Source organism: Gorilla gorilla, chromosome 5 (genome assembly GCF_029281585.2).
Source record: "Gorilla gorilla gorilla isolate KB3781 chromosome 5, NHGRI_mGorGor1-v2.1_pri, whole genome shotgun sequence".
NCBI lineage: Eukaryota > Metazoa > Chordata > Mammalia > Primates > Hominidae > Gorilla > Gorilla gorilla.
The window spans coordinates 147,550,020-147,575,112 of NC_073229.2; the positions used below are offsets into that span (position 1 = coordinate 147,550,020).

General features: G+C 35.1%; 1 protein-coding gene across 48 annotated transcripts in view; it reads right to left on the reverse strand.

Moving 5' to 3' along the window:
- The window catches only part of TRDN (triadin), a 419,844-nt gene that overhangs the window by 147,942 nt on the left and 246,809 nt on the right, over nucleotides 1–25,093 (reverse strand). For 20 of the 48 annotated variants that reach the window (XM_031012505.2, XM_055391701.2, XM_055391735.2 and 17 more), the window contains 6 exons: nucleotides 18,806–18,835; nucleotides 18,078–18,098; nucleotides 14,558–14,590; nucleotides 14,409–14,435; nucleotides 12,297–12,323; nucleotides 2,482–2,529 (listed from right to left, as the gene is read on the reverse strand). In XM_031012505.2, the coding sequence (XP_030868365.2) occupies nucleotides 2,482–2,529; nucleotides 12,297–12,323; nucleotides 14,409–14,435; nucleotides 14,558–14,590; nucleotides 18,078–18,098; nucleotides 18,806–18,835 (186 nt within the window). The remainder of the gene's footprint in view (nucleotides 1–2,481; nucleotides 2,530–12,296; nucleotides 12,324–14,408; nucleotides 14,436–14,557; nucleotides 14,591–18,077; nucleotides 18,099–18,805; nucleotides 18,836–25,093) is intronic. The other 28 variants (XM_055391747.2, XM_055391736.2, XM_055391730.2 and 25 more) reach the window with 5 other exon arrangements.

Consider the following 25,093-nt stretch of genomic DNA (forward strand, 5'->3'; position numbering starts at 1 on the left):
CATACTCTATAAACTCAGTGACCATTCTTAGCTGAGGACTCTGGTGAGTTCACTAATTGATGGTTCAATTTCAATTCTGTCTATCTGCTAACTCCAATTTGTCCTGATTCAACCCCATACTATGTGAGCTTATATTTCTACCCTAAATACTGTTCAATCAAGCCTAGCCTGAAGTTGCCTCCTTACATATTTTGAGTTTGGCGTAGAGGTTTCTCTGTACATAGTGAACCCAAATGGAGGTAGAAACAGGCTGTAATCTACTCTTGTGCTAATTACCAAGTTTTGGCCAACCAAAGGGAACCAGCTGTTCAAACTGTGTCCAAAAGAGGCAAAGGTCAAGCTGTAACCAATCTAGCTGTTTCTGTATCTCACTTTCTTTTTCCGTATGTCATGTTCCTTGTTCTGTCCATAAATCCTTCCACCACGGGGCTTTGCTGAAGTTTCTCTGAGCCTACTCTGGCTCAGGAAGCTGCCCAATTCATGAATCATTTTTTGCTCAGTTAAACTGTGTTAAATATAATTTGGCCAAGGATTTTCTTCTAAGAATATCCAGGCTCCCACTGATGCAGAGCGCAGAGTCTATGGATCAGCTACCAGGAGTTCAACCTTTGCTTCTTACCTGTGTCTCAAGACTGTCTTCCACAAACATAGATTCACTAAGGCTCTGTATATAAAATCTAATTCCAGTCGGGCGTGGTGGCTCACGCCTGTAATTCCAACACTTTGAGAGGCTGAGGCGGGCAGATCACAATGTCAAGAGATCGAGACCACCCTGGGCAACATGGTGAAACCCTGTCTGTACTAAAAATACAAAAATTAGCTGGGCTGATGGTGCATGCCTGTAGTCCCAGCTACTCAGGAGGCTGAGGCAAAAGAATTGCTTGAGAATTGCTCGAACCTGGGAGGTGGAGGTTGTAGTGAGCCGAGATCGTGCCACAGCACTCCAGCCTGGTGACAGAGCAAGACTGTCTCAAAAAATTAAAAAATAATAAAAATAAAATAAAAATAAAATCTCACTCCAAAAGAAACCTATCTTCTGCTGTTTGGACATCTTGTTGCTTTTAGCTTTGTCTAATTTTTGAACATAAGTTGGCCACACTTTTGTCCTTTCAACATAAATCAGTGCCTTGGCCTTAAGTCCACTTACTGGGCCCATGAACTCTGTATCTATGTCTAGGTTAGTGATTTTCTCTGACATTATATTAAGACTCAGTTTTTTCTTGTTAATACAATTACTCATTTTGAAGCAAACAAGTTTAATCCACATTTCACTTAATACTAATGAGCAATGTCAATTCCAGAATATGACACAGCATTAACAATAACTTCTGATAAATGAATTACTCTGCCATTTATAGTACAAATGGTGTCAATGAAAGACGTATCATGATCACCTAGCTAAAAATTGACATCACAAATATTAGATTATAAGAAAAAGAAATGACTAGGAAACAGATTTTAGCCCTATCTACTGTAAATTCAGAATAATAGAGCTGTATTTGAAAGAGAGCATCTATTAATTTCAATAACTTAATTGCTTCTAATTATTGCCTGCAAATACAGTTCATATCTTTCTTAAAGAATTCACTATCTAATTTTTGTTGCTTTCCCTTAGAGATGTATGTATATATAAAATAATCAATAAATTAATTTATAGAGTAGCTAACATTAATTTATACTGTATTTATCAATAAACATAAATTTATATTAGATATTAAGTTACATTCCTGTATTCATTTATATTCATATGTATACATTGTTTGGGATTGAGTATGTGAATATGTGTCATATATATTTTATATCTCTCTACAATCCTGTTATATGTTTTCTTTATAAAGCATGTGCAATAAATTAGTCTTTTAGGAGAAGTGGTTTTAGTGGAGTATGTGTGTAAGGGTATGTGTGCAGGTTTGTGTGTGTGTATGCATAAGTGTATGTTGAGGATAGGCTTATTAAATTGTCTCTTGATATACTTCCAAAGACATTGGCTACATTATTGACTTCATTTCAGACTTCCCAATATATTTCTTAAAGCAAAATGTCTCCAAGTCAGCATCTCATCTAATACATTTCATAATTTTATACTATTCTTGAACAAAGTGAATCTTGTTCATGTGAGTACTTTTAGTTAAAGTTTCATTTGTTCGATTCCTAATCTCTTAAGGCAGTATGTTGCACTAGAATGCTCTCCAGATGATGGGGATCCTATGGAGTTTAAACAGTTACATTTCTATAATTTTTCAAAATTAACTTGCAATTTGACTAGCCTAACTAGCTTTAATTTATGGTCCTAAAGGAATAAAACTATAGGCTTTAGAACAGTAATGATAAAATCTTGTGCAAAATAGGTTTGTTTCTATATCAACGAACTAGTAAAATCAATAAATAGAGCTCTTCTCTAAGCACAAAACAATACATTGTTAGAAACCTTAGCAGAAATAAGTTATAGTTATGACATCTTTATCTTTAAGCTGCATTTACCTTTTTTACTTGAAACCGCACCAATCTCCTCTTTGGCTCGTTCAGTTTCTGCAAGTTCAGATATTAAAGGAATGAGAAGTGGATATTAGTGATGCCAAATTCACATCTTATACTATTGAGAATAAAATTAAAGATAAAATGTATGTTGCACACGAGAGCAAAGCAAGCTGTAGAGAAAGCCAAAATACAAAGTGCTTATATGATTTTTTCAATTAATAAACTTCCTTAAATAGCAATAAAGAAATTCTCTTCCAAGGTGCAACTCTATTATCTTAAAAATGTAGGTAGTGACCATAAAAGAAGGTGGCCTATTCCATAGACTTTAGATCAATAGTTCTTAAAATTAAGGCCACATTCAATACAATGGGATACTAATTTATTAGTCTACAATTTTTTTTTTTTTTAAACGGCTCTTGCTGCCCAGGCTGGAATGCAGTGGTGCAATCTCGACTCACTGCAACCTCTCCCTCCCAGGTTCAAGCAATTCCCCTGCCCCAGCCTCCCGAGTAGCTGGGACTACAGCCGCCCGCCACCATGCCCGGCTAATTTTTGTATTTTTAGTAGAGACGGGGTTTCACCATGTTGGCCAAGCTGGTCTCGAACTCCTGACCTCAGGTGATCCGCCCGCCTCAGCCTCCCAAAGTGCTGGGATTACAGGCATGAGCCACCACGCCCGGCCATAGTCTATAAATTTTAAGTTACATGAATTATAGGGAAGTGCATTTAAAAGGGCTTCTTTGTTTAGCTTTTAATCATGGTTGAGTCTGCTAAAAGTTGTTTAATACTGATTGCAAGCAAACAATATTTGACCTCAATGAATTAGTTTTACACTGTAAAAGATTAGCTGTAATATTATAGAGAATTTCATCTGAATGTTTCTTCAAGAGAGACAAAGAGAATAAAATGACAAAAAGTGGCCTTTTGGTTTCTCTAAATACTTAGAGTGGAAGACAGGAGAGCTGCCCTGAAGTCATAATCTGAACTGTTGGGGCTAGGACAGAGTATTGGACCACAAATCAAAGCTAGTTAAAGTCAAAGTTTTCTCTAGTCCACAGGAAAATAAAATAATAATAATAATAATAAGCTCGTGAATTTTCACGAAGTCTTATTTCCTCATTTTACAAACTTTTGATTAGTTGAGGTTGTTCCCCTTGGTCATATATATTCTTATTTTTATTCTTATTGGTATTTGTTTGTATCACCCTTCACCCATATATGCTCAGCACTGATGCTCTGAGAACAACCAAATCAAACAAGGCGAGCCTTTACACCCCTCATCCTCTCTGTGCCACAAAACCCGGCTTTTGAAAGACATCAGACATCAGAAGGAGATCTTCATGTCACTTTCAGGTTTTAATTCCACAATGATAGATGCCCCAAGAGTCACAATTTAAACCCAGGCAAGAAGTGACATAAATAACCTCTTCTTCGAGCTATCTCAATACCCTGAGCTTCAAGACTGAACAGACTCCTGGCGGTTTTATACCTTCCAGGTAAAGACTTTAGATCAATGGCTCTTAAACTTAAGCATGCATCAGGTTCACGCTGGAGGGCTATTGAAACAGATGCTGAGCACAAAAGGTCTGATTCAGTATGTCGGAGGCATGTTCTGAGAACCTGCATTTCTAACCAGTTCCCAGGGGATGCTTAGGCTCCTTATTTGGACTGCACTTTGGAAACTGATTACCAAATTTCGCCTATGAATCAGTCAAGACTATTCCTACTGTGAGTCCCCTCCCTACTTACCTCAGTTACTACCATGAGTTTCAGCCTTCTAGCAGAAAACAGAGTCCATATGGCTCTGTATTTCTCCTAGAAGCTGACATACTTCCAAATCCCTTCCTCTGTGTCCTCTGTCCATCAGCAGCACTCACTCCTGTATCTTCAGCCTCTTCTCAGAATGTTCATTTTACTTTCTTCCTTTAATCAAATCCTAGCTCACTAAGGCCACTTATCCCCTCCTAATGGTAGTCTTCTAAAATGGAGAATGCTTGTTTTTCCATCCTCCACATACCAAGGTGTATAGAAGTAATGCATATTTATATCCTCTTTGTTTCTCATTACTCTTCATAGATTATCTCCTTGCTTCCTCCAAACCCCAGTTCTTTTGAAGTACATGCTATCAGGTTGCACCAGCCTCTACTCCTCTTCATTGTTGTCATCAACCAGTCTTGTGGCCTATCCTGACATTCATTGACTATTTTTGCACACAGTTATCATCCGCTCTACTACTACTATGAATATTATTAAGAATCATTCTTAACCCTGTCTGCACCTTAGAATAAGCTGGGGAGTTTTTCTAAGCCTATGATATTCAGATATCTGGAGTGGGCAACAGAGCTTTGAGATTCTAAGTTAATGAGTCTGGCGTGAGTCCTGAGTATTGGTATATTTTTAAGATTTCCAGGATACTCTAACATTTTGCCAGGGTTGGGAGTCACTGATATACACAACTCATACAACTACATGATCTCTGACCTCCTTGGCCTCCTCAATTCAGAAAACTAGAAACCCCACTTCTCTGGCAATTTCCAACTATATTTGTACCCTCAGAATTTTCCTTTACTGCCAGAATTTTGATTTTAAAAATTATATTCTTTGGCACCATTTTTTCTCTTTAGAGCTCACTTACACAAGAACTCCCATTATACGGTATCTGATCCCATTAATACTTCCATTCCTTGTTCTTGCCACTTTCTCATTTTTCAAGATTTTCCTCATATCCTCACTTTACTTCTTACCAAGCTTATGCATAAATGAGCCATAGTTAAATCGCTCACGTATTTTCTGTTGTTATAGTCATCTGCTGTATTAATTTTCTAGGACTGCCTTAAAACTATTGGGTAAATAAATGCAAAACAAATACATTTTTCCACAGTTCTAGAGGCTGAAAGTCCAAAATTCAGCCATTGGCAGGACCCCAGAAAGCTCCCTCTAAAGGATCTTGGGAAGAATCCTTCCTTGCCTCCTCCTAGAGTCTGCTAGTTGCCAGAATGCCTTGGCATTCCTTGGCTTGAAGCTGCGTCGCTGCAATTTCAGCTTTTATGTTCATGTGGCAGTCTTCTGTATGCGTCTGTGTGTCCCCAATTTCCTCCTCTTTTAAGGATACCAGTCATCAGATTGAGGGCCCACCCTAATCCAGCATGACCTCATCTTTTTTTTTTTTTTTTTTTTTTTTTGAGACGGAGTCTCGCTCTGTCGCCCAGGCTGGAGTGCAGTGGCGCGATCTCGGCTCACTGCAAGCTCCGCCTCCCGGGTTCACGCCATTCTCCTGCCTCAGCCTCCCGCGTAGCTGGGACTACAGGCGCCCGCCACCACGCCCGGCTAATTTTTTGTGTTTTTTGGTAGAGACGGGGTTTCACTGTGTTAGCCAGGATGGTCTCGATCTCCTGACCTCGTGATCCGCCCGCCTCGGCCTCCCAAAGTGCTGGGATTACAGGCGTGAGCCACCGCGCCCAGCCATGACCTCATCTTAACTTGAGTATATCTACGAAGACCCTATTTCAAAATCGGTCACATTCATAGGTACCAGGGTAGAGCTTCAACATATCTTTTGGTGGGAGGCACAAATCAACCCACTATGTCTGCCAAAACACCAAATGTTCAACCCACTATGTCTGCCAAAACACCAAATGTACTTTATGCCTACCACCTGAGCAGTCATCGAAGCTGAAGGAAGACCCTCACCCTGCAGCAGACCTCACTTCAAATGTGGATCACATTTATGAGATCACTTAGCACTGGCCAGTAATATTACCACAGACCCAATAAAGTTGCTTTCTCATACTCTTAACAAAAGTTTAAAATATTCTCTTCCCTCCTTAAACATCCTACAACATAAAAGTAAGCTGCTGTTGAGAAATTCATAGACAAAATAGGGGCAGACTAAACTACATCACTGTTCCACTATCATACCAGCACATACTCATCCATTTTTCTTTCCAGTTCCAAAAGGTGATCAGTTCCTGCCCCTTTTTAGTACCAGTCCTTCCATATTTTTTTCTGGATCCCATCTCCTTTTGCCAAGTCAAGGCCTTTGTTCTTGCCAGTATTGCTTCGATCTGCTCCCTCATCAGTTTTCTCCTTCACTGATGCTTTTACAGTGTCTCATGTCACTCTTTAGAGCCACAGACAACCACATCCTTCAATTCTATATGACATTTTCAGCTACCTCATCTCTCTGCATAGAGCTGCTACACTCAATGTCACCACTTCTATCCTCTCACTCTCTGTTTTTTAAACCTGTTTTATTGTGAAAGATATTATATAAACAGAAGGCATATAACATTTGTGCACATTCTAATGAATAGCAATAAAGAATGTTCACCTTTGTAACCTCCTGCACACCTAAGAAATAGAATATCGCCAAGGCCTTTGAAACTTCTTACTTTTCCTACTATCACTGCATGCTTCTCTATCTCAAAGTTACAGTTGTTCTATATTTTGTAATAATTATTTCCTTATTTTTCTATATGGGTTTTTATTACACGTATTTGTCTCTAAATAAAGGTAAGATAATTTTATATAAATTAAATTACAATATTTAGTGTTATATAAATTAGACTGTATTATTTAATTTGTGTGATTTTTTGAGATATAACTATGTTGATATGAGTAGCTGTAGTTGATTAACTTTAACTGCTGTCTAGCATTCCAATGTTTGGTCTACAAACTATGGATTTATTCTCCTGCCAGTGGACACTAGGTCACATCCAGTTTTGTGTTTTCTAAATGATTCTGCTATGAACATTCCTGCACATGTGTCTCCTTTTGCACATGTGCAATAATTTTCATAGAAGTGAAATTGCTAGGCATGTACCCTAGATAAATGACACATTTTTCTCCCTAAATTCTGCATTCACATCAGCAGCATATGTGAGAGTTTCTTTTGCTCCGTGTCACTACCATCACCAGAATAAGCCTATTCCCTAATTTTGAAAATTTAGTCTCATGTAAAATACTATCTTGTACTTTTAAGTACAATTCCGTTATTACTTAGAGGTTGAACATCTTTTGATACGTTTATAGAACATTTGCATTTTTTCTTTTTTTAATGCAGTCTTATATCTAGTGCCTATTTTTTTTTTCTGCCCATTGTCTATCAAGGTCTTTGTCTTTTTTTTTTAATTTTTGGAGTTGTTCATCTATTTTTTGCTATTAATCTCTTGCTATTTAAATATATTACAAGTATTTTTACAAGTTTGTGGCTTGTCCATTATCTTTCTTTATTGCATTTATTGATAAATTGAAGATCATAATTTTAATACAATAAAATGTCAGCTATTAAATGTATGACTAGAATTTTGAGCATCTAGTTTTTCAAATCCTCCCATATTTCAAGAAACTGTATATTTTCCTAGGTTAAAAAAACTATGCCATGTTTTGCCTTTAGTATTTAAGTTCTTGAACCATTTGGAACTGATATTTTAGAACTGTATGAAATAAGAATAAATTATATTTTTGTATTGAATACCAGCTATATCAGCAACATTTAAAAATAATCTATCCACACTCTGACTTTCTGAAATGGCTGCTTTTTCTTATGTCAGATTTTTGCTCAAGTGTGATGTATTTTAAGTCTCTTTTTTTCCGTCCTATTGGGAAATTTGTTTATATCTACACCAATACCATTCTACACTTCATAATACAATATCTGGGGACTGCTTTATTACTAACACTTAGGACACATAGTCCTGATCTCAATAGCTGTGCTTTATAGTGCCATGTTGCTGTGTTCATTATGTTACTTTTAAATACTAAAATTTATTTCTGGTTTCCCATTTGAAATCCTGTCCCTTTCTCCCCTACCTCTTCATGTCTTAATTGAACCTAGATTTTACTTCTGTCAGTATTCATCAGTCTAGCTCTTTGTGTCAACCTTGATGAACATTCTTGGACTCTGAACCATGGCATTTTCAGTTTGGAGCTGGCACTCAGGACACCAACCTCATCTTTACACATAGTTTTAAACAACAAGCATGCCTTACCCTACCACCTAAGGCAGTCCCAGGTCTCTCACATCTTACCTTTCCTGGTACTTAAACCTCATAAAATCATCACTCTAGTGCTGTATGAGTGCTGTTTTGAATATATTCTGGCAGCACCAGCTGTGATACTATTAGTAATTATATAATATATTATACAAAATCGAGCAAGTGAAAAGAGGTGCAAGTAATAATTATTCTGGGACAATATAGTACACCAAGACTGTTCTAACTGACGAAGATCATACATAGATCAACCAAGATTATATTTGGCATGCAGTGTGTGGTCTAGAGACAACTCATTTTATATCAAGCATGCTGGTTCAGGCCTATAGATCTTCCCAGAGACTTTTGCCATTTCCATGCCAGAGTACTTAAACTGAGTCAAAAAAAAAAAAAACATGCAATTTTATTAAGAGCAATTGTCTCCAAATATTCTTCTAACATACATAGCTGAATAAATTCAATGGGACTTTACTTTTAAATTCTGCATACAGATGTCTCCTAAATGATCTTGACATATATTAGTAGATTAGATGATAGATATCTGACTCACATTTAGACACTGAAGTGTGGTTAAGGAGATAAATATAGTCAGGCTCGGTGGCTGAACATAACACCCAATCTGTGCAATGCTAAAATCAAGGGGTGAAAAATGCCTGATTATTAGATCCAGAGTTAAAAATGACTATATTTTGGCTTTATCCTGGGCTTTGGTGGCTATTTTCCTCAAAATTCAAACTGACCACTGGCTGGCTGACCATGCATATGGAATACATGATCCCAGCCCTAAGGTCCTTGAGGTGGAATAAAGTGACCTGGGACAGTGCTACCCAAGGTTCTGAAAAATAGTGATCCTTGATGTGGTCATTGAAAGAGAAAGGGGTGATGCTGTCACATATATTTGGTAAACAATGTCTACTATATTTCTTCTTGAAGATTCACCATATATACAGTGTTAAAGCCATGAAGCACTCTACAGTCTACACATCTACTTGTTGTGTCCTCTTCATGCTTGGAAATGACTAATTTTATTGTCAACCTCTGTGTTGCTATCCAATGTGTGGAGAGGCACATGGAGGGGAATGTAGGTAGGGGAGGTGGGTGTGTTGAGGTCTTTTTGCTCACACTATGATAAAGAAAGGAGTCTTTGCTGACTTGCAGAAATTGTCAGTCTAGTTTCAGCATCCCTGCCTAGCCCAAGGTACACTTTCTTCATCTACACCACACCCTGACACATAACTTTCGATGTGGAAGCATAGAGTGCTCTTCTTTAGCATCGCACCAGTAATCTGAAAGGTTTTCATTTTCTTGAAGCTCATGTTACTATGAGACTCTATGATACGGTTTGGCTGTGTCCCCACCTGAATCTCATCTTCAATTCCCACACGTTGTGGAAGGGACCCAGTGGGAGGTAATTGAATCATGGGGGCAAGTCTTCCCCATGCTGTTCTTGTGATAGTGAATAAGTCTCACAAGAGCTGATGGTTTTAAAAATGGGAGTTTTCTCACACAAGCTCTCTTTTTGCCTGCAACCATCCATGTAAGATGTGACTTGCTCCTCCTTGCCTTACACTATTATTGTGAGGCCTCCCTGGCCATGTGGGGCTGTCAGTTCATTAAACCTCTTTCTTTGGTAAATTGCCCAGTGTGGGATATGTCTTCATCAGCAGCATGAAAAGGGAGTAATATATGCTCTATTCTGAAGGTGATGTACGTCCCAAGCTTGTCCATGTCCTCCAGTATTTTTCCTACTGTGATTTCGGGTGTTTCCTCAGGACCTAGAGTAAACAATCCCATACCACAAACTCAATCCACTTTCCAGTTATTGCCTTTAATCCAGTCTTAATGACAAATCCCCTTTTACTTTTTTCTTGGACTGACTTTAACCCTGTCAATCTCATCTATCCCTTTAAATTCAACATTATGGAATTGCATCACATAAATACATAATTTATGTTAAATCATCTATCTCTATCATTCTCATTTGACCTCACAACTTAACATACTGTAAAATCATATCCCAAATGTGCAGGTTATATACAGAAAACTATGTGCACCATACTATATGGATAATTTAAAGGCTTTTCAATAGTATCTATAATGATATGTAATTTTCATTTTAGGCATTAACTTTATAAGTAGCCTGCTGTATGTAGCAGCTGAGTAAAAATTCTCCTGCTGTATGACTTCAATGCCAAAATACATTTTTAGTTGGGAAAATGGCTGGTCACCTTGTTATCAGATAATTTAAGCAGTTTGTGAATTACGTCAAATTAATTTTTGTGTTGAAGGATAATGGCCATGTCAAGTGCAAATCTCTCAACTGTATAGGAAGTAGAATATTAACTCTTACGAAACTTATATTATGTTTAATTTGGCAAGCTAATTTGCTAATTTCCTGCAAAATATGCTGATCTCTTCAAAACCTGATTGGATAGTCTATTTCATAGATAGCAGAACTTACAGATTTTTTTATTGCAAATGAATATTTTTATCTATATGTCACATTTTTCTAGGAAGAAGATTTTCATTTTCAGAGCAATCTTCAATCTAAAGCTCTCTCCCAGTGCTACAAAATTATCAGATTTGTTTGATATATTTTCTTGATTAAGCATTTCTACAGACTAAGTATCAGCATAGCAAAGACTCCATAATATAGAGTTCCAATCAGCTTTACATTTAACTAAAATTTTTCATGGAAATATAAATGGAATTTTAGATTCATGTTAAACCTCTCTTGTAAAGTTCTCAATGTCTATGTGTATACTTCAAACTGTAACTTTTTTAAAAAAAAGACATTCCTATCAAGCTACTCAATATATTTTTCAATTTTTATCTGATGTATCTACTGACATAATATGTCTCAAAAACTACTTGGGAGGCTTAGGCAGGAGAATCGCTTGAACCCAGGAGGCGGAGGTGCAGTGAGCCAAGATCACGCCGCTGCACTCCAGCCTGGTGACAGACAAAGACTCCATCAAAAAAACAAAAACAAACCAAAAAAAACCCTCAGCACTAAATAACAGGCATTTGTTTTATGTATTAGTAGCATCACCAGTACTTGTTTACCTCTAACCTCTCAAAAAATATATAAGCACATTGATGTCACGCATAGAACTCAGGACTGACCTAAATCCTATATACAAAGCTTATGTATTTCTTCCTAAGGCAAAATATTTTCCATTATGCTTAAAATAACTTTTATTAATAACAGTCAGGTACTTCATCAAACTAAGAAATATCAACAATTTCTCAGCATTTTTTCCTAAGCATATTGTCAAAGTTACCATTGCTGCAAATGCCACGGTATGTTATGGTTATCAGTTAATACTTCACAATCCAAGAATAGAAACCTTAAAAGGGAATTGTCACATTCCAAGAGCAATGGTTAAGAAAATGTTGAGGATATTCATAGTATCCTCAACATAGACAACATAAACATAGACAACATAGACAGGATATTCATAGTAGACAAATTAGGTTGCCTACTGGTTTGATCAACTGATTAATCTTTAGGATAATTCAGTCTGATGTGTACTGAAGAGTTCACTTATTATACTGCAAAATGAGAAATAAAAATGTAACACTTCCCAAAGGGGTTATGATGTGGCCAAATTAACAAATGAAAGCTCTATAGATAAATTTTAATAAGAATGAATTCACGGAAAAGACAGGGATAAGTAATATTGCATATTCAGCACAACAAATAATCATACCAAAAAGCTGGTAAGCCATTCTCAAAATTAGCATTAGCATAGTCTATAGCAGAAAATTCAAATGAGTAAGCTGCCCAAATATGCTCTTCTTTAAAAATTTTGTTCAACATACTTGCTTTTACTTGTTTTTCACTTGGAACTGTTAATGACAAGAAATAATAAGGTCAACAGTAATTACAAATCTGCTTATCTCTTTCCGAAATAATTTTAAGGTTATCTTAATTGTTTAAAGATTGTGTGTATAATATTGGAAGCTAAAGAAAAATAAGATCTGAGAAAAGGAAAATATAATACTGTGCCATTTTTCTGATATAATCCAAATATATTCCATGAATTATAGAATTTTATTGTTTGTTATTCATATTTCTCCCAACACAGAATATTCATTCACAGATCAATCATCTTGCTCTCCATTTTTAATTATCCAAGGATCTCATTTTTTTATATACAGGCAAATGCATTTTCCTCAAAGTCTATAAAATAGTGTGAAAAGAATGAGTTCACTTCATAAATTATTCAAATTGATGGTTTTAATTTTTGAACTACAGCTAGTTACTGCTAAGTTGCTGCACTGTAATCACACACTGAAAAAATAGATAATAATTTCAAGCAATTTATTGTATTTTGTCAGGTTCAATATTAGACAGTAATATTTAACTATTAAAACTGTTAAAACTGGCTACACCAATAGTCATTCTGTATATCTCTCTGTCTTTCTATAATGCACGCACTATCTTAGGTTTCTTGTTACATACGTAAGTGAGAAGATGTGTTATGCTTGAGGAAATGCAACTCTGAACCAACAGGGTGTTCTCTGTAAAGTAGACAAAACATTTCTTCCCAAAGGTCAAATACTGTGAAAATATGAAATGCTGAAATGTGCAATTATTGCATCTTGTAAATTATTTTAAAGTCTTCTGTTTTTAAATTTATAAAAATGTAATTATTCTATTTGGTGTTTCTTCCTTCACTCAATAAGCCATCATCAAGCGCCCAATGTGTCCTGGCATTACAATAGGTGCTCTGAGAATAAAGAGAAAAAACAGTCGGCTTCTTCTAATTTCTGACTATATAAGGTAGAAAAGGGAAAAGATAATACGATTTTAACAGCATATGAAATATTATAAAAGTAAGAAAATGATGCTATGGGAAGTAATTGGACAGACACTTAAAACAGATTTGGGCTGTCTCAGGATATTTTATAATCTTTAAAAATGAATGATAAATGTGGATTCAAGCCTGTAGTTTTCCGTGGTTTGTGGTAGGGTGAGACTACAGTTGGGCCCCTTTGCATGGTTTTTTAAATAAGATTGAGCAGATGCTATTTCCATTTAAATAAAATGAAATGGGAAGAATGACTGATAGGTATTACATAAGGTTATGATCACCCATATACACACACACACACAATACTAAATAACTCAGTGAAGCTCCTTCAGTAGGAGTTAGCCAGGCAAAATCAAGAGGTGATAGTTTTAAATGAGGGAAATATAAATGGTTTCAGAAATTTTCATTTGAAATGATTAATTGGGCAGGTTAAATGCTAGAAAACTTCAAGACAATAATTTGGTATCCACAGCAACTGCACTTTTAGTTTTTGTTGATAGGTTTATTTGTCTTGCCTAGTTGTTTGACTCTCAATCAGTTTTTTTTCTCATCAGAATGTAAATATATTTTGGGCAAAATCTACTTTTGCTCTCACTGCAACTCCCCTGAGCACTCAGGAAATGTTATTAAGTAAGATTATGAATAAGGAGATAATATTTGCTGGAAGTAATTATTCCATATTTTAAAAACAAAGCAATGTATAATGCATTTACAAAAAGTGTTTTGTTCTTGTTTTGTTTTGCTTTTACACTAAACTGTGAAAGAGTACTTCGCAAATACTGCACAGATGAATTCACTGAGGGTCTTGTGAAGTTGCAGACTCTGATTCAGTAGGTCTTGAGGGGGGCCAAAAATCCTTCATTTCTAATAACATTTTGGGTGATTCTGATGCTGCTAGTTCACAGAACACACATTGAGGAGAAAGGGTGTAACATTTGGCTTTCATTTTCTAAAACTGCATTGATGTTATGTCCATGTCAAGAACTTGGAAAAAACACTGTGCGATGGAAGCATTCCCCACCCTTTACTGGTGCTGCCTTACCACCTGTTTGAGGCTACAGCATTAATAAACACTGGACATGAGTATTCGGAATCCAGCAACAGTGGTCTTACTCACCTGAGTGTTCTTTCTTTGGTGACTTTGCTGTATCAAAAAGGAAAGAAAAAAAATCAGCATTCTATGTCATTCAATTGTAATTCAGTATTCAATTGCAAATCAAATAATATTATGAAATTGTGAGAACAGAGGAATTTAAAAACAGTTACCTGGTTCCACATGTTTTTCTTTCTTTTCCTGTTCTGAAACATATTATTATTGTTATTATTATTATCGTTATTATTCTAAAGTTTATGAATCCCAACTTAATTGTTTTAACACAAAGAAACATGCATGTGCTGATGCCAGATTGCAGCAACTAATAATGGCTTACATAAAAAGGCTAAGATTGTATACTTAAAATAATTCTTTTTTCCATTTATCTTGGGAGTTTCCTTATGGGGCAGCATCAAAATATTCTGAATATTAGAGGAATTTGACTTTTTTACAGATGATAAACCAGAAAAATAAAATAGAATCCATAAAGTGTGAAAAAAATTAAATGTGCTATTATATTAGATCGATATGAAATAAATTTGAGTCAAAATAGTAAGTACAAAAGACAATTATTACAGCTTTTTAAGAAATTGCTTAATTTTTTTGAGACAGGGTCTTGTTCTGTTGCCCAAGTTGCAGTGCAGTGTTACAATTCTAGTTCACTGCAGCCTCCACTTCCTGGGCTTAATTGATCCTCCAACCTCGGCCTCCCAGGTAGCTGGGATTACAGGCACACACCACCATGTGTAGCCAGATTTGTAGTGTGTATGTGTGTGTGTGTGTGTGTGTGTGTGTGTGTGTGTGTGTGTGTGTGTGTGTGTAGACAAAGTCTCACCATGTTGCCCAGGCTGGTCTCAAACTTCTGGGCTTAAGAGGTCCACCCACCTCAGCCTCTCAAAGTGCTAGGATTACAGGCATGAGCCACAACACCCCACCTTATTGCAGTTATTTTAAAATAATTCCCAGAAAGATGAAGATTAGCACATTTCATGTGGACTGCCTCTTCTAAGAATCTTCTTACATGGAAGAAATAGCTGTTAAGCTAAGACAAAGGCTTTGTGAGGCATATTTAAGACACTAAAATAGAAAAAGAAGTTTCAGGGTAAAACATTTGCCTTGCTTTTAGGACAAATGCTCCTTTTGGAGTCCTCTTTATATAGCGTTTCTTTTCAGGAATCTACTTTTTTCAATATTGTATGAGACAAAGCATTATTTTGTTCTCAAGATTAAGCTGACATTTACATTATAATAAGTACTAATTTTATAAGAATTGCAAGCACTAATTTTATATGAAGTGCTATCATCTACATTTCTATTCTTATTTATTTTGCCTTGACAACCTTGTCAAATTAATGTAAAAGAAGATGTTCAAGAAACACTTTAACATACCCACATTTTTGTCTGATATTTTAAAGAAGAATGGAAAGATTCTTAAAGTTTTATTTAATGCATAGATTTTGAAGACTAGAATATGTTCATACTGAAAGAACTCTACAAACTATATTTTAAAAATATAGAGTGTCATAGAATGCTACGGTCATCACATCAATTTCCCAAGTATACAATTTTGTTAGTCAGACTTCTAATTAAATAAGTGTGGTATAATGAGCAACTTATCCTCTTTTAAGACAGCCTTTAAGCAGTAAAACAAAAAAATGAAACAAATGGCTTGGCCAAGTGTTGCAGGTCAAAAAGAAGAAGCTATGACGATTTAGCTAAAATTAAACAAAATGAGAACATTATCAAATGTTGTCTGGCAAATGAAGAGCAATTAAATACACTGTTTAATTTATTGCTTAACTGAAGCTCTAATTATAAAACATTTCCAAGAAATTTGTGATGACAGTCACAAACAGTGATAACAGTCAAAAAAGTACTGAAAGCAGATTTGGACATGCATCAAAATCGAATACCAGCTATACATAAGATTAAAAGTTAAAGTCCCCTCAATCTTATCAGAAAGCTGAAAAACAGCTGTGCTAATTTGTTCATTATATAGGATAGCTCATGGTGTAATTACTGAATTACCTTAGTAAATATACATTGATTTACCCTTTAACTCTACAGGGACTGCAAACTCATGTTTATGGTTGATTTTTGAGGTCTCTTTCTTTTACTTTTTATTTTGAAAAAAATTATAGCTCACAAACATTTACAAAATGTACAGGATGGTCTCTTGTACTTTTCATCCTGTTTCCCTTAACCATAATTAAAAATATCTGAAAAGTGAACAACCTTTAAGTTGTGATTATAAGAAAAGTAGAAGCAAAATAAAATATAAAATTGGGGTGTACCATTGAGTAAAGCAACCCTCAAGATAAAAAATCCAAATAAAAGAAATTCAAAGATACAACACTAACAATAATAAAAGCAAGTCTAGATGATAAACCATAGCAAATGAGTGAATTTGAAAAGAATTGATAGGTGTTTTGAAGAAAACTATTTCTTCTCCTTATTGCTGCCCAAGTCACAATCTGCGGACCTTCTCAAGGAGGGAAACAGTTGGGTTGTGAATGAATGCGTGAAAAGGCATGTTTATTTATTAAGTGCATCAGTGCCCTGAAGATTGCCAAGGAGCTGCAGTGTGTGCAGGAACTTTTAAATCTTACAAACTGTAATAAAGGGCCTTAAGGCTATCTCTATATGTACTTTAATACTATTAATACTATTTTTCAAATATCCAGTTGTTCTCCATTTTCCTGCTTGTGCAGCGTTTACAGAGTGCTTTCTGTATCTCTGTGCCAGTACTCATCAGTAGCTCTGCACACACGTAAATCTGGAACTGAGAGAACTCTCTGTAGATGGATTGCTCCCCCTGGCTGAGTCATAGTATAATTTCACGAGTGTCTCCACAGGGCATTTTACAGCATTTTTACAATGTTGAATGTCTCAGCATCCTTGCTTTTTGTAGGGCCAAAACTTATAAATATATTTTAATTGGTATAGATTTTAAAACATTTTTGGTATCACTAGAATCTTAAAATCTATATTGCTGGTAATGTGCTAATTTTTAATAGTGTATTGAATAAGTTTAGGTGTTTTTTTTTTTTTTGCTTTCTTTTGTTAAATATATCTTATATTCTTGAGAGGAGAACCTATATTTGTGAAAGACATACCTTAAGTTATTGAGCTTGACTGAACTGTTAGCACACAGTCTTAATAGTGTTAAAGCAAGAGTGGATGAGGCTGAATAGCAACGCTATTAGACAGAGCTCATAGTGAGTGTAGGGGGGAAATTACGTTATGGGAAAAATGTCATATATCACATGGGCAAGCCAAAATATCTACAGATTACAAAAAGAAAGATAGGAAAAAAGTTGTAAAACTAGCCTGTAAAAGAACTTCTAGTCAATTTTCAAAGGACTGACAACTAACCAGATTAGGACTAAATTTACAAAAGCATAAGTCAGTTTGGGTTAATGGAATGCAGTTTTACTTTTGATTACAAGCCCATCAAGAGTATTGTTAGATGATTGCATGAGCTTGAGAAAGAGTTCTAAAAATGATTACTATGCTTCTCAGTCCACTCTAACCCCCAGACTGTGTATTTTTTCACTTGGACAAAAAACAACTGAGTTCACATGCATAAAACATAGGAAAGGCGGATTCAAAATTGCAGGTCTAAATACAGCAGCAGGCAAATAATAGTAGTAAAAAAAAAAGTACACAAATACACTGCATGCATTTCCTTACTTTTTCCCTTGGGTTGTTCTACTGAAAGAAATACAAACAAAATCATTGCTCTTAAAACTTTAAAGATAAAACGTACTACCCTACATATTGATTAGACTGTAATTTTTCCCACCCCTCCTTCCAATTTTCTCTCCTTAAATTTCACAATGAGGTGAAATTTCACAGTGAGGCTCTGAGGTATTGTTAATTACTGTAGGTGCTTCCATAATTTGATTGGCAAATATTATTTGACAATAAATTAACCCAGGATTATACTGTTTAACCGTTTTAAATTATTTACACCTGATATGTAATAGTCTCTTAAACACATAAAAACACTATGTGAACAAGTCTAGGAGGCACAGGTATACTTGCCAAATGAATTATTCGAGACTGAAAGGAAGAAATCAGTACCTAATTGATGCTAGTCTATCAAAAAGTAATTTAGTGTGTGCTTTCTAGTAAAATAAATGTTTGATACTGAAAATTTTTCAATTTCTTGTTAAGTAAACATTTCTTTGGAAACAATTACTGTGAAAGGATATGCAGTATTTATTTCTATTACTGCGAAATACTTCTCATAGCAGTATTGTCAGAATAGATTTGGCTCTCTCTCTCTCAATCTCAATCATTTTTTCTTCTCCTCTATCCCACACATAATTCCTTCTTCTACATCAATCCTTTAAGAAGGTATGCTGTTTCATGGTTCATCAAACATAAGGCAGAAAAAAAAGAAATATGTTCAGTACCTTCTGCAGGTTTTTTTGTTTTCTTGGAATCTGAAAACACAAAGACAAATTATTAATAAAACAGATACAATAAATCAACAGCTGATTAGCCCACAACAAATTTCTATAAACAATCAAATAAAATTGATTATTCAACAAATTGATCATTTGTATATTTCTAGAACATGAGACTTAGAAACTGTTCTGTTTTGTGGGAATAAGTATTAGAGTGAAGCAGGAGTGGGAAACTCTTTATAAAATATCTTATATTAATAATATTTTATAAAGAATATAAAACATTGAAAAATATAAAGGGAAATATACCCACATATAATTTATAAAGAAATTTTGTTTTGCCTATGTAAGTTAATAACCTGTTAATAGAACATCAAACTGAGTAAATATATGCTGTGTTTCCATAAAGATGCTTAGGAGTTCATGAAGTTAACTTGAAACTTTCATTTGTTCAATCTAAGTCAGTCCAGGTGAATTATGTTGCACTGTCTTTGAATAATCAATACACTTCCAATATAGATATTCAGGCATTCTTATGGTAATGGAAAAGAAATAGATTACTGTTGACTCATGGGTTACTAATGAATACATCACTATATTTATAACTGTCATGTAGTAATGTCTATTTCGTGGTCAAAAGACATCTATTTCATTTATAGTAGATGGGCATTCAGCCTAGATCTGATAAATTTATTATTTTCTATTATTTGGGCCATGAAACTTTCTGCTCCTACCACTTGAAAATGAAAACAAGAGGTTTTTAAGCTCATTTGTTTTAAGATTGAAGCACCTGAGCTTGAATTTTTGCTTAGAATACTTTATTTTTTAATCTTCTTTGTCCTTTTACTGTTTCTGTAAGAATTTTTAAATTCTCTATTACTGAAATTAGAACCATAATAATGAACTATGAATTGATACCTGCAAAAGGTAGCTAAATTGTTTTCTGGCTTACAATTATCTGGCTTGGAACCTAGAACAGTAGACATTCACTAATAGTTTGCAAGTTAATGGATTTCTGTGCCTTACAGAGGTGTGGTGGTATCACGACTTCACTTCCATGATGAAGAAAGGGAACTAAAATGTTTGGATATGACAATGGACTCATTGTCTCTTCACAAAAGGCAGTCAGATGGTCAACAAAATTGTTTTATGTAACAATAATAATCAGTGCCAGTAACATTGTGGTGAAGGTAATGTCCCACTTCCGTAGATGTATAAGCTAGAAACATATTTTAGGAAACAAACTAAGAAAAGAATCCAGGAAGTCAAAAAAATTAACATGCTTTTTGATGTGGTAATTCCATTTCTAGAAATCCAAAGAGAAAAAAAGCAATATTATCATAAAAATAAATATTTAGGGAAATGCTTTTCTCATGATATTGCTTTTCGTCTCTCAGTAACAGGCATATTAAACACTACCCTCTGAACAATAAGAGAGTGTTGATGAATTTGTGGTATATTCACACAATAGAAAAATACACAATTATTCAAATGATGTTTTGCTAATTATGCCACAATGTGGAAAATATTAACTAAATAAGATAAATTAAATAATGCACAATAAAAATAAAAACATAATATAAAATGACTTTATGTGTGCATGTGAGTGTGTATGAAGAAAGATTAGAAGAAAATATGCCAACATACTAATGGTAGCTGTGGACAGATTAAATAATTAGGCAAGATTTTATTACCTCTCTTTCTGAATTTCAAATTTTTCTGTAACACGAATATGTTTTATTTGTAAGGGGAAAAAAAACCCTTGATTTAAAAAATAATCGATTCCTGAGACAAAACATTTGCTTATTCATCATTTGTTAAACACTATTGTGTCCAGCACACTACAATGAAAATAATTTTAGAATAGATTTTTCTTAATTAACCCCAGCTCTGAAAACCAATCTGAAAAATATTCTTGCTATTTAGTTTGTCATCAGGAATTTTAAATTAGTAGGCTACATTTGCTATCTGAAACATATGTGCTTTGCAAACATTTTCCTATTCATTTTCTTCCTGAATAATTATTTTAATTGGATAAGCAAGCAATTCAAATACACAGAAAAAATATGACATAATACAGTTTTATATTAACAATATGCAGTGGCCACTTCTACTTGAAACATAAGAATCTTATAACACAACAGCTTAAGGTATGAACTTGATAGTTCAATGTCCATTGTAAGTTGTCAATTAGTTTGACTCCACTATACTGAAATAGGATTTCTGCCTGCCCAAGCAGTTCTGTGTTCCTCACTGAACAATCTCTTGAGTCCAGAATATAGCCAACAGGAAAAGCACAGGATTATGAAGAGAACATGATCATGTAGGAATAAATTCAACCTAAAGTTTGGGGGAAATGTGGGAACACAGAGAAGATAAAACATGGCATATTAGAACAAGATTATTTCCAATCCCTATATTCTCTGACCAGATACTGGAATGGAATATGTACAGAAAGTTCAATATAATAAATGCAACTATAGAATATCTATAATTTTAATCTGCCTTTCTATTTCCTAATAATAAGAATCAATAATATATTTTATCATATATCAATTGTATTAAAATGAAAGAATAAAACACAATGTGAAGTCCAGGGTCAGGCAAATGAAACTCAAAATGTCATGATAAAGTTATGTATTTTCTTTTGGAGTCAATAGTGCAACAGAAATGTAGAACTAAAATAATAGAGCAACTTAAAAATATAGTGCTTGGAGTCCAAAGATCACATACTGACCCTGAAGAGCTATTAATACTAGCTGGTAATATTCATGCTATTAAACTTCATTATGCCCTTTCAGCATTCTTGGCTCAAACAGCTTAAAACATTACAAAGGCTTACTTGGTCAATATACTTCCCTGCCCAACAACCTGGGCAGTAGTCTTTTAAGAACATTGAGGCTCCCAGCACCTGTGATTTAGAAGCAGTGATGTGTTTGCCATCTGTTCAATCCGTCACTCACTCATCTGTAACAGTGTCTCAAGTAAGGCCTATTATGTTCAAAAGTGATGCCAGATGAAAATGAAATACCAGCCGGGCGCGGTGGCTCATGCCTGTAATCCCAGCACTTTGGTAGGCTGAGGAGTGCGGATCACTAGGTCAGGAGATCGAGACCATCCTGGCTAACACTGTGAAACCCCGTCTCCACTAAAAATACAAAAAAATTAGCCAGGCGTGGTGGCAGCCGCCTGTAGTCCCAACTACTCGGGAGACTGAGGCAGGAGAGTGGCATGAACCCGGGAGGTGGAGCTCGCAGTGAGCAGAGATTGTGCCCACTCCAGCCTGGGCGACAGAGCGAGACTCCATCTCAAAAAAAAAAAAGAAAAAAAACAGAAAGAAAATGAAATACCAATTTATATTGAAGGGAAAAGTTAATTTTCTGATAGCCTACTAGTGCTAGTACTGAAGTATCCTATCTCCTTTGTGGAACCTCCCTGATTGACAACTTTAGTCAATTACAATACTAGGAATTTTGCTTTGTTTTTCAGCATGATTTATCTTTGGGTCTGAATCTGGAAGCCATAGAACTAGGGACTAATTCTCACATGTATTCAGCTCTATTTTCTCTATTTATAGTAAAAAATAAATCTCATATGGCTGGTTCTCAGTGGATTTCTATCTTTCAGAAGATAACCTGGAATTCCTAGAATTCCGGTTGCTAGGAATTCATCACTCAATCTGAGTTTAGATGAATAAGATCTACCTGGATCTGCTCGTAGAATTCAAGGAGCAGCTAGTGATTACACACACCTAAGAAGGACAGTCAATAGCTGATTATAACTTCCCAAACCTAAAAAGCTCACTGGAATATACCTCCTAGTAGTTAAAAAAAAAAATCATTCCTTGCCTGTGGTGTGAGAAAACAGGTACCTATTCATATTTCTTCTGGGTATTATATTTATCTTGAGTCCTGAATATTACTGGTGCGTGCATAGAATATATATTTGTTCAGAAACGTGCAAACCAAGGAAATGTGCTCATCCTCCATAAGGGATAAAAGTTAATTGGACATGGTCCCTTAAGACAAAAGGCTTAAGTCAATTAGAGCAATAGGAAAATAAACACAAGTAACATGAAGTACAAGGTGGCAAGAAATAAATAATAGTGGAGAGATACAAATGGAAGATTATACATGCAGGAAAGTATTTTTAATTGGTAGCATCAGACCAACTTCTCAGAGACAGGAAAATGTATGAATATTCATAGAAGGAAAAAGGATAAGCTCTGTTAGGATAACAGCAAGAACAAAGGCAAGATGCCACATTGTATATGTAAAATAGAGAACGACTTGGTACAGATGAAGATGATAAAGGAAGAAACTGGGTGAGAGTATCGGATAACAGCTCACCATGATGTCCTGGCAACTTTGCACATATCCATACAGGCCATGCAGGTAAAGTTTTGAACCACAGTTAATTTAAGTTTTGGTAGGATGCTTTGTGATTCTCCCAGAACATAGAAAGAAGGGAGGCTTGTAAAGACCTGCTGTGAGATCACCTCCCACATGGCTCCCTATCTCTCCCAGGAGGATGTCAAGAGGCAGCTTCTCATCACCTCCTGATTCCGCCTAAAGCTGCCTGGAATGGAGCTGCAGACCACAAAATCATTTTGCTGTAGTCTGGATTAGCTGCTCAGCAATGACGTGTCCCCAACTTGTGTTGCATTATCTGGCCCCTTTTGTTTGGGCTTCATCGTTTTTGGTGTGTGGGGCAACAACCTTGGAGAGCTGGAACCTCTAGCTACTCTTACATTTGCTATGAAAGTAATAAATTGTCTCAATCTCAAAAAGGGATCATTGCATCTTTACTGTTGGAATTGTTTAGGCCTTGGTCATGACCTTGCCTTGAAGTACGCTTAATAGGCAGTTAGGAAAGACAATTAAGAAAAAGAATTTAAAAACTTTAATTGAAGGTTAAGACTTGTAGAGTACATTCAGTGTACTCTACAGAGTCATTGTAAAGCTGCTCAATATTTTAAATAGGTTATGACATGAAAAGTTGAATGAAATCTGTTGACTATTTTGGAAAGAGGTAATATTAGAGGCAAATTAATTATTTTTGTCAAAGTTTTTCATTTTCATCTCAGGACTCCTTTAAAATCTTAACTATTAAAACTCCCAAACAGCTTTTATTTATGTAGCTTCTTTCTATTGATGCTTATCATTTTAAAAAATTAAAGCTGAGGAAATTTTTAAAATATGGTATTATTTATGCATTTATTAAAAATAATAAACCTGTTAAATGTTAACATAAATAACATTTTTATGATCGATACACTTCCCAATACAAAAAACATGGTGAAATGAGTGACTTTTTTATTACTTTTCTGACTATTATTAATGTCTGGTTTAATGAGAAAGCAATAGGATTTGCACATCTGCTTGGGCGTTTACTGTGTTGTATTATTACCATTGTTTATCCTCTAGAAGTCTCTACTGCAAACTCAAGTGAGAACGACAGTGAGAAAGGCAAATGAAAACTTCCTATCATTTATAAAAATAATTTTAACCTTATAGAACCACTGAAAAGGTCTCAGAGACCCACAGGAGTCCTTGACCACTGATTTTGGAGATTATTGATCTAGTTTACATGAGAAGTTAGTAAAACCAACATGAGGTCACAAATGGCAATGTGAGATCGCAAATAAAGAACTGGATCCTGTGAATGATGATTAGTTGTTCTAATTATTATAGGAAGAATTAAACAAAAGGATAGCTCAGAAAAAGTGAAAATTCTGGAGGACTAAATGTCAGGGGAAAAAGAAAAAAATGGGGTTGAAGCTGATACCAATATTTCAGTCTTGCTGCCTACAAGGAGTGTTTTATGTGTTTTTTAGCTGGTCATGGACACTGGATCTCTTGAATCTACAAAAGCACACACAGCTCATCCCAAGCTCCTCCAATATTGCATATTATTATGGACAATGTTTCAAAAGGAGAAAAAATGAAAAGAGGTATATAAGCCAGAAAAAATAGAACAAAAAAATCCTAGAGGCAGAGCAATGGGAGAAAAAAAAAAAACAGATAAAAAGCTTAAAGCTGTGAAATTGAAACTTGACTACTGTTTTATATACCCCAAAGGCTTAGAAGACTTTGATTTGAATGCCGATGAGAATGAGTCTGTATTTTACATAGTTCTGAAATTTGATAAAACTGTCAACAGAGTAGGAGCCCTAGGATTTTTGAGAAGCTATGTTTTATTCCTTATATCTTGAGAAAGACTAGATTAAAATTACTTTCAAAAAGTAGCTCACCCTTCTGTGTGAGGTGAAGTAGAAAAAGCACATTCATGCAA